The sequence below is a fragment of the Eleutherodactylus coqui genome, chromosome 3, assembly GCF_035609145.1.
Source record: "Eleutherodactylus coqui strain aEleCoq1 chromosome 3, aEleCoq1.hap1, whole genome shotgun sequence".
Classification (NCBI taxonomy): domain Eukaryota; kingdom Metazoa; phylum Chordata; class Amphibia; order Anura; family Eleutherodactylidae; genus Eleutherodactylus; species Eleutherodactylus coqui.
In genome coordinates this window covers 225,612,553-225,625,474 of record NC_089839.1, presented here as the reverse complement: position 1 = coordinate 225,625,474, position 12,922 = coordinate 225,612,553, and the positions used below count along the sequence as shown (strand labels likewise).

The following is a 12,922-nucleotide window of genomic DNA, read 5'->3' as shown; positions in this document are numbered from 1 at the left end:
AGTATGACTGCAGCAAAACCCAATATTCCTTTCCATGGGTGCAGGAAGCTGAGACCTTTGCTGCTGTTTATGGGATCATTGTGTTAATAGCTTAATTTACACCCTGGGAGGGAAACCATTCCAGCAAATGAGCATATATTTATGCCCTATGGATAGTGTGGGCTCAGAAGCTGAGTCCGCACCATCCGCAGCAGAAGCCGGCTGTGACTGACAGCTAAGCTTCCGCTGCAATAGTGAGGATTAGTGAGAACACCTGCTGTTAACCCCTTACATCCCGTGATTAATCTTGATAGCGGTATGTAAAGGGTTCACAGAGGAAAGGCTCTCCTTCTGTGACAACGTGGGCCCTCCACCATGTAATGGCGAAGGGCCGATAGGTTGCTATGGAAATCAGACGACACACAATGGTGTCCGGATCTGTCACAGCCCGTGATCACTATCAATACCGATAATCCATTGCTGTACAAAAGTACTGCAATGTATTATTATGATCATAACATTGCATGTTCAAGTTCCCTACAGAGAGATAAAAAATGTAAATAAATAACTAAAAAAAAAATGGTAAAAAATAAATCACATAGAAAAATGGTAAAGAGAAAAACCTTTTTTGCCCACTTTCCCCTTTGTTTAAAAAAAAAAAAGAAAAGAAAAAGAAAATTTAATACCGATGTTTGGTATCAGTGCGTCTGTAATGACATGTACAATAATTTGAACACACTTTTCAGCCTGCACGGCAACGCTATAAAAAACAGCAGAAAACTGAGCCAAAATGCTTTTTTCCAATTGCATTGCATTTGATAAGAAAAACACAATAAGGGTGCATTCAGATGACCATATATTGGCTGATATACGGCGTCTCTCTCTGCAGGGAGAGGAGGCTGAAAGAGCCAGGAGCAGTGCTCTGAGCTCCCTCCCTCTCTCTGCCTCCTCTCCGCCCCTCTGCACTATTTTCAATGAGGAGAGGCGGGGCGGGGCTAAGTTCCTGGAATTAGCTCCGCCCCCATCCCGACTCTTCCAGCCTCCTCCCCCTGCAGAGAGAGATGCCGTATATCGGCCGGCGTGAATACCCGGCCGATATACGGTCGTCTGAATGCGCCCTAAAAGTGGTTTAAAAAAGCCGCATATACCGCAAAATAGTTGCCATAATGACTACAGCTCATCGCACAAAAAACGAGCCCTCATATGGCCATGTTCAAAAATAAAAAAGTAATGACTTTGAACCAAAACGTCAAAAAAACATGACAACACTGCTAAATCACAGCGTTGAAAAATGCTGCGTTTCTGCAAACGCCTGTGTAAAGGAGGCCTAAGTAGTTAAGCTCTGGCTTTTTTATTGTTACTTTTCATTTCTTTTAATCTCGTAGCCTTGTGTAATAATCGCAGCCGTTGTATCCTTACAGATCACCCTGGTCTCCCCAGTACGGTGCAGATCGAGAAGTTTCAAGAAAAGGCACAAATGGAGCTTCAAGATTATGTACAGAAGACCTACCCAGAGGACACATACAGGTACTCACCGCAAAAGCTGAGCACTGATTACATCAACAGCTTATGTTACATTAATAGAAAGGAGATACCAAATTCCTATGTATTTGGCTCCAGAGCTGTAGGGTGATGTATGTACACAGTGAATCTAGTAGCGGAATAGTGAGTGCAGCTCTGGAGTGTAATACAGTATAAGTAATGTTATGTATTTAAATGTAAAAAATTTAAAGATGCTTGAAAAAGGCCTGTTCCAGGCCGAAAAGTTGCTAACTAGAGATGAGCGAGTATACTCGCTAAAGGCAATTGCTCGAGCGAGCATTGCCTTTAGCGAGTACCTGCCCGCTTGAGACGAATGGTTCGGGTGCCGGGCAGAGAGCTGCGGGGGAGAGCGGGGCGGAACGGAGGGGAGATCTCTCTCTCCCTCTCCCCCCCCCCCCCCCCCCCCCCGCTCCCTCCTGCTGACAGCCGCTACTGACCGCTCCCCCACGCCAGCACCCGAACCTTCAGTCTCGAGCGGGCAGGTACTCGATAAAGGCAATGCTCGCTCGAGCAATTGCCTTTAGGGAGTATACTCGCTCATCTCTATTGCTAACTATGCTTTTTATGGAGATTTAAATACAGAGGGCACTGGATAGTGCTGTACTAGTATTTAACAAGAATTCCTGTGTGTCGCTCCATCTTTAAATTTTGGATGTACTTCTGGAGGATCTGTGGAGTTCAAGATCCATTGGAGCGCGCACTGTTACGGCTCCCCTGAGAAGGTTCGGACTTTATGTGCTGTGCTGCTGGTTTCTGCTTTGTTCTTTTGGATGTATTTACAATGTGACTCTCTTTTTCGGCTGTGTCCTTGGACTTTTTAGGTTTACAAGGTGACAGAATCTTCCTACCCTACTAAAGAGGGACATCAGGGCTGCGCCAACTTCCCTGCTGATTCCCTACCTCCTGAAGGCAAGGTGGCACAAAGAAGACCTAACTTTTTTGTGACCCACCCAGAGATGAAAAATTTCCAGAAATAACCCCCCTTCTTTTCCTCAAAAGCAACAAAAAAAAGTAAAAAATCATCAACATAAGAAATAATTAGATTTGCCTCTTACCAACAGCAAGGTCCACCTCCATATTTAAGCTCCATAGAAGGTCTACCCTTTGAGTAGTGCTTAAAAAAAAAGAAACGGAAGACCCAACATATACAGCTTATTTTATCTCATTTTCTGAACTACTGCTATTTCCCGTTTCTTCTTCCTCTTTGTCATTTTTCTCATAGACTTCTAAAAACTTTAGGTTTGCACGGATTGAAACAAGCTTTTCTACCCTTTTACAGGTCAGTTTGTTTCTTGATTTAGTATGAGTAGAACCAAACCTAGACCAGATTCTTTCACATGCAGCAGAAGATACAGGAATCTGCAGTAAGCAAGATGCAAGAGCTGTCAGAAGTAATTGCCACCATGTTGCAGAAGGGATATGTTTTGCAGAATTCCAGAATGCATTCGGGGCCAAAATCCCTGAAGATGTTCTATATTCTGCAACATATGAAAGTACTTTTCCAACACCAAGTCCTAAGTGTGCAGCTTGTTTCGTAATCCAGTCAAATGCAGCAGCCGTATTCTCATTACTGACACCACTGCCTTTGAATCTTGGATCCAGTATATTTGCAGCAGCATGTATTGGATGGCAGAAAACTCTTCCCGTCTCTTAATAAAATCTTTCACCTTACTTTTTTCAGCAGTTGTAAGTGGAGATGCACTTAGGTTTTCAAATACAGATGTTTTTCTTCTAGCCATGTGGTTAGGAATTTCTGACAAAAGTGCAGCGTCTGATTCAGATGAACAGATTGCTGAAAAAACTAGTGTTAAAATCTGTAGGGAGTTCTGCATCCTTCTGTCCTCTTTCTGCCTGGAGCCTTCACACCCTATGGCACATCGTCCTCACAAGCTTGATGTTGTATGTGCACTGCGGATCCCTCTTGCACAGAATCATTTTTGAGTTTTGGTTCTCTCTTCCTCATTCCTGACGGCCCTCGTCGTCTGGTGGCCACGGCTTACTCCAATGTTCCTATTGACAACGTTTACAAAGTTTTACAGAGTGCATACTTTTGCTTCTTGCAAGTCATTTTAGCCCACCCATTGGGACTGCTTTTGAACATCCCACGGTCATCGCTGTGTCCCCCAATCTTACTCACTGTAAAATCCTTTTATAGGTTGTTTATTGGGGGAAACAGCACCCACCCATTTGATTCTGGGGAGCTGGCTGTTCTCTGTTCTGGGTTTTCCCCTTTACTTCTTCATTTTGGTTGTATGTTTTATTCTAGTTCACATGTCCAGCTAGCCCTCGGGCTCTTTCTCTCCTCTTGCTTCCGTACAAACGAATTTAGTTCAGTGCCTGCAGGAGGGGTAGAGCTGATAGGAAGAGTCAACTCTTCTTTTGCTCAGTGTCTACCTCCTAGTGGCACGGGCTATACCGGAGGTCTTCGCTGTCTTCCCCCAAAGAACATACGAGAAAAAGGATTTTATAGTGAGTAAAAAAAAAATCCTGTTTCCCATGTGTCCCATTTCTGATGGGGTTTTCAGCGTTATAACATTAGATGACGTTGTTCTCTCTTCTTCTCCCCAGATTGGCCCGAATCCTGGTGCGACTCCCGGCTCTCAGACTTATGAGCTCCAACATCACGGAGGAACTTTTTTTTACTGGCCTTATCGGCAATGTTCCTATTGACAGCATCATCCCGTATATCCTGAAGATGGAGACAGCTGAATACAATGGGCAGATCACGGGGACCAGCGTATAGCCCAAACTAGCACTTGCGCACGGATCAAGCACTTTTCAACATACCCTTCCAGGGTGTGAGAAAGCGCACTAACATTTGGGGAACACGTACTTAGATCCCATTCAGGAGTAACCGCTGCCCCCTCTTCTCCGTTATTTCCTCAGCCAGTAAACATTTCAGTAGCCTTGACCCCTTTTCATTATCGGACAGAGACACAGTATAAACAGCCATAATCAGATGATCAGGTAGGAGGTATATCTGTTACAGGTCAATGTTTTCTAACTGTCTACCTTCATATATATATATATATAATTTCAGGAACCCCCCTCCTTTTATATGTAACCAGAAGACTACATATTATTCCATATGTTGGGTGGGATTCCAGCAGCTTGTCATAGACGGACAGTACTTGACGTCTACTCATCATTTCACAGAAGGAAGAAGGTTATTTTTTATTATGAAGTATCTGCTCTGGTCACATTTTTGCCCTTTTTAGATGTCCTTAAAGGAATTTTCCCGTTTTATCCTAATATAGCTTAAAGTGACCCTCCGGTGCCAGTGACAAAATTGGTTATGGGACTGGAAGAGGGGAACTCTTACCTGCTGCCATGCTTGCACCCCATTCTGCCACAGATCTGCTTGTTCCAGAGGCCCTTCGTCATTCTTCCAAGTTGTCTGCAGCGCTGCTGTCACTATTTGATTCACACTGCACATCAGTAGTCAAACACAGCAGGATCCTTTCAGGTTGGTGCTACCCCATCACAGTATATGATGTCTTAGACTACTGATGCGCCACCAGAGCTCAGTGTGCATCAGATGGTTTAACAATCATCGCAGTCATCTTGAACCCTATAGAGGGGTCCTAGGAACAAGCAGAGCGGCGGCAGCACACAGAAATAATGGCGCCAGGTAATTTTACTCCACCTCTCCAGTGCCTGGACAAATTTTGTTCTGGGACCAGAGAATCGGTTTAATTGGTATATAATGAAAAGTTCAGCAACTTTCTAATATATGTTATGTTCCATTTCCTATAAGATCTCTGCTTGCTGCCAGAGGCTAAAAACCTGTACAGACTTAAAGGTGTTGTCCAATAGCTCAAGACATTAACCCCTTAAATGATGCAGCCTTTTTAAAAATAATTTTGGGGTTTTCCTCCCCACATTCAAGAAATCTTACCTTTTGTTACTTTTCCGACAACATATCTACATAACGGTCTGTTTCTGCAGGACGAGTTGTATTTGTCATTGGTGCCATTTAATGTTCCATACAATGTATTGGAAAAGCTCTAAAAATTCCTAAGTGAGGCAAAATGGGAAAAAAACAGAATTGCACCATATTGGGAGTTTGTTTTTATGGCGTTCTTGGTTCAGTAAGAATGAATTTATTTTTTATTCTACAAGTCAGAATGATTACGGCAATACCAAATGTATTTATTTTTATTTATATAGTATTATGTACATTGCTTACTGTCAACATGCTTTCTGCCCCCATAACTTTATTTATCCATCGATGAAGCTCTGTGAGGGCTTGTTTTTTCCGAGGTGACCTGTAGATCGCTTTTTATTTATTTCTTTTCTTATGGGGTGACCATAAGGGCTTATTCAGATGACCGTATATCGGCCGGGTATTCACATCGGCCGATATACGGCGTCTCTCTCTGCAGGGGGAGGAGGCTGGAAGAGCCGGGAGCAGTGCACTGAGCTCCTGCCTCCTCTCCAACCCCTCTCCGCCCCTCTGCACTATTTGCAATGAGAGGGGGCAGGATGGGGCGGGGGCTAAGTTCTGGGAATTAGCTCCGCCCCTGTCCCACCTCCCCTCATTGCAAATAGTGCAGAGGGGCGGAGAGGGGGTGGAGAGTTGGCGGAGAGGGGGCAGGAGCTCAGAGCACTACTCCCGACTCTTCCAGCCTCCTCCCCCTGCAGAGAGGGACGCCGTATATCGGCCGGCGTGAATACGCGGCCAATATACTGTCGTCTGAATAAGCCCTAAAAGCGCAATTCAGGCACTGCGTAATGGTATTCACCATGCAGGATTAATAATGTGATATAATAATTTGGACTTTTATGGACGCAGCAATACCACTTTTAAATAATTTTTTTTTAACATAATGATTGGGGAAAGTTTTTGTTGTTTTTTTTTTTAACTTTTTTTATATATAATTTGTTTTGTTTTTTTTTTTTTAAATGGTAATTTTCCTTTTTTTCCATTTTTTTTTTTAGCCCTCATTGAGGACTTGAATTTGCGATCGTTTAATTACTCATACAAAATAATGCAATACTATAGTATTGCATTATACTATATTCTGACTACCAATCTATCAAGACAGGCCACAGGTATATCTTCATAGCAATCATTCATGGCAGCCCTGGGGGCTTCAGAAGGCCCCTAGCTGCCATGACACCCTGACAGCTCCCTGCGATCTTATCACAGGAGGGGCCATTTGAACACAGATTGGGGCATTTAAATACCCCTGTGAGAATGAACAGCAGTATTTAAAGGGTTAACAGCCACAATCTGCGTTATCTCCAATTGTGGCTGTTGCTGGAAGATGTCGGCTGTGAAAGATGACGACACCCGCCGTGTATGTAGCAGATTCATCTCACGAGACCACTTTATACATGGACACCCAATGTGCACTGTACAGGTTGGGAAGGAGTTAATTTTGAGAGTTAATATTTGCTACAATTGTATCCACTCTGTGAAGTAAACATCTGGCACTGCAGACTGATACATGTTACCTGCACTGGTACATTGTAACAAAACTATCACAATGGAGGGAGATTTGTGCTGCTGATGTGTTCAGCTCACAGAGGATTGTCTACACTGGATACAATTGTGACAAACCCTCAGCTGTCAGAAGTATCAGGACAGGAAGAGTCTGTAGCTTCTGGATTTCAACAGGAACCCCCCCGCCCCTGTTCACTGACAGCAAGCAGAAATTTTAAACCCCAAAGTATATTAGAAAGTTACAAATTTCGCACAGCTGTTCTCCATGAATATAAAATTAGACAACTTGTGTAATGAGAGAACTTTGATTTCAGCCCATTTAGTGCATTAGATTCTCCTGTCGTGCCCCGGACGTGCCCGACAACCGCTACCTGTACTGTGGAGCACAAGAACAATTCGGGTGCGCATCCTCAGCCATGGAGCGGGTCGGTGGTGTCCACCTTGTGACATTTCCTCCAAGTATTGGTCATTCTCATTTCTAATGGGGTTAAACATTTCAGGGTCTTTAATAAAGTAGCCCACACTGGGGGTGAACTAATACAGTGCAATTTAAAGGGACACTCTGGGGAAAGGTTTTGTTTGCCCAAAGTGCAATTGTCAGACAGCACTGACTACGGCAGAGCATATCCTTACTGAATGCTTTATTAATGCGAGACCTGCCACGGTTCTCTGTTGTCTTATGTGACCTGCGCCGTGGCTAGCCCCATCCTATGGCATCTGCTGTGTGGAGGCAAGCCTTTTCTCTAGTTATTCCTATAAGAGCTGCAATGTGAGTCTCATAGGAATGAATACAGTTAGTGACTCAGGTCTGCTGAGGAATGGCCTCAGTACAGCATGGGTCATGTGGAACCGGAATGGGCGCAGGGACTGCCTGGGCTGTGTCTCTTCATATATTAGGTGCATTGTATTCTGACAGGGGTAATATTAAGACTGGTGGCCTTAAAGGGGTTGTCCAGTTGTAAACTATTGATAGCCTGTCCTCAGGATAGACCTTCAGTAGTAAATCAGTGGTAGTCTGCTAGCCCAGGAGCCCCACCTATCTGCTGTTCTGTGGGCTGGAAGCAGACAATTTTGTTCAATCTGCAGTGGTTAGACTTGGTATTGCAGGCATTGAAATGAATGGGAACTTAGCTTGCAATACCAAGTGTGGCCACTGCAGTAGGAACGGAGCTGTCTTCTTCCTGTGGAAATTAGCTTGGTACACAAGAGAAATGGCCAGGCTAATAGCTGATTGATGGGGCACCTGAGAAATGGACCTCCACTGATCTAGTATTGAAGTTTTATCCTGAGGATAGGCCATTATTAGTTTACAGCTGGACAACCCCTTTAAAAAAATGTCACCCTTTCTGTTGATTGCACACCAGGAAAAAACAATCAGCAGAGTATCTGAATGCAAGCGCCAATAATACATAACAAATTGTGTAACTTTGTAAATACTTTTAATCCTTCACACTTTATATTCTTCTTTTCTCCATTCACATCCAGAGCTGCTTTCAAAAATCTGCCGCTTATCCTTCGATACAAACAGTGATTTAGTTCCTCCTCTCTGTTAGTCATGTGACTTGCCCTATTAGTTCTAACTGGATAATGGTTTGCTCACTTCCCACAGTGCATTGCTCTTTAGTGATTAAGGACCAGTAGAATTTTGACTACAGCTTTGGATGTGACAGGAGAAGACGAGGACTTACAGAGCCGTAGATTTGACTCGTGAAATGATGCACATGACGCGCGGTCTTTTAACAAATGCACTTGTTCGCCTTTTATGTGAACGTAAGTTATAATTCTCTGTTATTTTCTATACTTTTTTGAGGGGGAGGGAGAAAATGAAAGTGCGTCGCCGTAGTGACTGATACATACAACGAAATTCCTTTAATCTGTTGTCGACAGACACTCCCAGTTTTACGTACGTGAAGTGTGATCGCCGTACGATGTAAGCTTCCATAATGTTCTAATAGACTTTGGGGAGGATTCACAAACTCTTGCGCAGTTAAAATGTTACAAATTTTTACACAATTCGAAAATTTGTGCCTTTTTTGCATCCCGCTTACCCCTTTACAAGAAGTGAGTGGGGCTTAACATTTAAATGGGGCGTCCATCGGGTTTACTAGAATTTGTACAAACTTATAGCTGAAATCTTCGCCATCTCATGGCTGGCGCACGGACCGCCTAGACGTGTGTCACATTTATTAACGGGCGTCTGCTTCATAACAAACATGGCGCACTGCGTGCTGGATGTGTCTGTACTGGGACTCGCCGTCTAACTAAATTCCACCTGCATTTTTCAACCTATGACCATTTTCAAGATCTCTGCTTGTTTCCAGTGAATAGAAACCTTGTTTCCATCCAGAGGCTGACGGCCCATTCTGACCTCTCCCAGCTTGTGCTGCACTGATGCCACGACTAGAGGACTGGCTCTGTGTTCAGTCTTCTGCTTCTTGCCTCGTGGATTATTATCAGCGCCTTGTTATTAGACACTCTGGATTATCAGAGGCCGGGGCCAAAGGCTATTCCCTGTATATATCACCAGGAGCTATTCGATGCTCTGCTGGAGCTATTGCACCCCCTTAGTTGTGTCCTATCAGCAGCATTCTCCAACCTGGCTGCTGGGAAACTACAACTCCCATCATGCCGAGATGCTTCCTTTACCCTGCCCCTCCTTGGATCATGTGCTGAAAATATGTTCCCCTGTCCCCTCTACAGACTGTTACTTACACTGCGACTCGAGCCCTTTTTTAGGACTGCTTAATGTGCAGCAGTATTAACCAGACCCGGCGGCGAATGACGTGCGGCAGAGCGACCTCTGTATGTAAAGTAGCTCATAGAATGCATCAGACAATCATCAACCCCCCCTCCCCCCTCGGCCCAATCACGCAGAGTCAGCGCGTTTTAGAAGGTGGTTTATGGCGGCACTGTGACTCCCCAGGACTGCAACTCTTGTCCTACAGTGACCGGCCGCGCACTAAGCACTTACTTGTATTGTTTTGCCTATTTGTTTGAGCAAGATTTAAAAAAAAAAAGAAGAAGAATGTGTAATGGCCTTGTAGTGGCGGTGGAATCCAGCATCCGGCGCAAAAATCCACAGACTTTCTCCACTTCAAATTCATAATTATTAATAATGGACAGAGCAGAAACAAGCGGCACCATCTGCTGCTTTGGTGAGGCTCTGCTTTACAGAATAGATTTTGGGATTGCTCAAAAGGGTCCAGATGAAGGAAATCCCCAGATCAGAAAAACTTTTAATTTTTTTTTAATAGACTTTGGGGCAGAATAACTAAACTGATGTTTCGTCCGCCAGAGTAGGTGTGGTTTAATGTAAAACTGTGGTATAACATTATACTATATGAGCGATCAAGCGATTAAGCAAAAAAGTTTTATTAATGATTGGAAAAAAATAAAGGAAGTAGAAGTAAAAAAAACTGAACACTTTTCCCATATTAATAAAAATACATTACAAAAAATATGAAAAGCATATTTGGGATCGCTGCATCCATAAAAGTCTGATCTATCATAATAACACATTATTTACCCCGCAACGTGAATGCTGTCAGGGAAACAAAACCTCTATAATTGCGTATTTTTGGTCATGCCATCCACAAGAAATTGTTTTTATAAAAAGCGATCAAAAAGTCAGACGAACTCCAAAATAGTACCAATAGAAACTGCCGGACCTGATGCAAAAAATGAGCCTTACACACAACGATGTCAGCGGTAAAATAAAAATGTTATGGGGGCCAGAAGATGGCGACAGAAAATAATATATTTTTTTTTTTCCAAAGTAAAAACTATATAAATTTGGTATCCTCCGAATCGTACTGACACCTAGAATAAAGGTAATGTGTACGCCATGAAAACAAGACCCCTCCTACCCAAGCCTTCCCACCATGGCAGAATTCGGTTTCTTGTCCGTATCATTGGGGGACACAGTGAAGACCATGGGTATAGCTTCTGTCACTAGGAAGCAACACCAAGCAGAAAAGTGTTTAACTCCTCCTACCAGCTATACCCCTCCTGAAACACCAAGCCACTCAGTTTTAGCTTAGTGTCTGTTTTCTTTTTATTTCGCTCCACTTAGAATTTTTTTTCTAAGTGAAAAAACGAAAATGGGGGAATAAAAGAAAAGGGCTGCATCCTTAAGGGGTTAAAACATAAAGGGGGAAATCAACTTAAATCCGTATTCTATACAGTGCACCACATTTGAGTGCTCACCTCTTATTTTGGCACTGTCTATTAGAAAGTCGCGGTGGCGAATAAAATGCGCTATGCTGGTAGGCGGCACACTGACTACCTACTGATCCCTAACATGGACAGGTAGGGGCTCCACGTGTCCCCGTACACACGCACATAGATTTGACCTTCTCGCGAGCCCATATTCTATGATTTATGAGACAGTTGCTATTTAAGCGATTCCATCACCTATTCTGTAATCCGGAGCTGCGCTCATAATCCTACCTATCAGGCGCAGCCAGCAGGGCGCAATATTCCCAAGTCAGTGCAGTGCCTTATATGCTGCTGATGGCTGGTACATTACAGGAGGCAGCAGGTGAAACACAGCCAAGAACCGCCATTTATGGCTTTATATACACAACTGGTGGTTTCATCTGTAACTGGAGGGAAGCGCTGATGTATCTGCGGCGACCGAGACCCCCGATGTACCTGTAATACACATGGAGAGAAGCTCTAGAACACCTGGTGAAGGAAATAGATTCATGTTCATTTGGGGTCGTTTATCTTCAGCCACAACATGTACTTTAAGGGGAGCTCTACAGGTTATTTACGGGGTACGCCACAAGACGGGGTCCCTGATCCGCAGTCTACAGCCTCTCCATGCTGTGTAACATGAACGCATTGGCTGAGCAGTGCAGAACGGAGCTCAGCGGACCCGTGTTTGTCTGGTAGGTGGGGCAGAAGTCTGTAATGGCCAGCGCTCAGACCCCTGCGATTCAGAGTTCTGTGCACTCTGAAGATCTCCATTTACATGCCGCATTCAGGGGGCACAGATCTCGAAATTCCTGGGGGTCCTAGTGTTCGGACTCCCAGCAATTAGAAACTATCCTGTGGAGAGGGGATAAGTGTTACTAGTGGGAAAACCTTTAGTAAGGGGTCTGCCAAGAGCAGCTGCTCATACGCCCTACTAGGGACCCCTCTCTGGCCCAGGACAGAGAGCTCCTTAGTAAGAGCGGCCCCCATCCTGGCAAACCCTCTGCTATCCTGGTATTACACGATGGTCGCTCATCTGACTATCTGTCCTGTAATACTACACCCCCCGGCAGACACAGCTGATTTCCTGGGTCCCATTCTCGGCACCATCGGCTATTTGCCTCGGGCCCCGCATTCTGGGAGGGGTTGTTAATTCTGGCACCGCCCCTTTAGGTCTGGAAAGCCCTTTTAATGCCTATCTCGAACATTCAGACCGTAATACTCAATGAGGCGGCACACATTACGGAGTTCATTTTTTCACACGGACACTGACTATGAAATTCATTGCGTTGTTGCACTTGTTCTCATCCGTTTTATGCACGAAAGAGAAAATTCCGGACGGCACACGGACACCATCAGAGTGCAGTCCATGTGCCCCCCCCCCCTTTTTTTTTTTAAAGATGTGGAGAAAAAAAATTGGGCACGTTCCAGCGGGTTTTTTGTGATAATGAAAACCCCCTGGCGCACAGAGAAAATGACTGTCATACAGACCAAACATGGAGCTGCACATGGATGAAAAAACATCCGTTTGGGGTTTTTTTGTGGACACCACTGACTATTTTTAATGCAACCGTACGCCAGGTCTCAGGGCCCTTTCACACAACTTGGAAAATTCCATAAGACATTGCAGAATATTCTGTGGTTGAAATCTGCACCACTATCCACGTCCAAATGTGAACTTTGATGCAGAATTGCTAGAATTAAGCTATTTTCAAATCCATGTTAGGGCCTATTTACACGAGCATATGTCGGCCG

General features: G+C 44.2%; 1 protein-coding gene across 1 annotated transcript in view; it reads left to right on the top strand.

Moving 5' to 3' along the window:
• Positions 1 to 5,413, top strand: part of NR2C2 (nuclear receptor subfamily 2 group C member 2) — a 28,614-nt gene extending 23,201 nt beyond the window's left edge. Inside the window, exons 13-14 of the mRNA XM_066597010.1 lie at positions 1,401 to 1,506; positions 4,090 to 5,413. Of these exons, the coding sequence (XP_066453107.1) occupies positions 1,401 to 1,506; positions 4,090 to 4,264 (281 nt within the window). The 3' untranslated portion in view covers positions 4,265 to 5,413. The remainder of the gene's footprint in view (positions 1 to 1,400; positions 1,507 to 4,089) is intronic.
• The last annotated feature ends 7,509 nt before the right edge of the window (positions 5,414 to 12,922 follow it).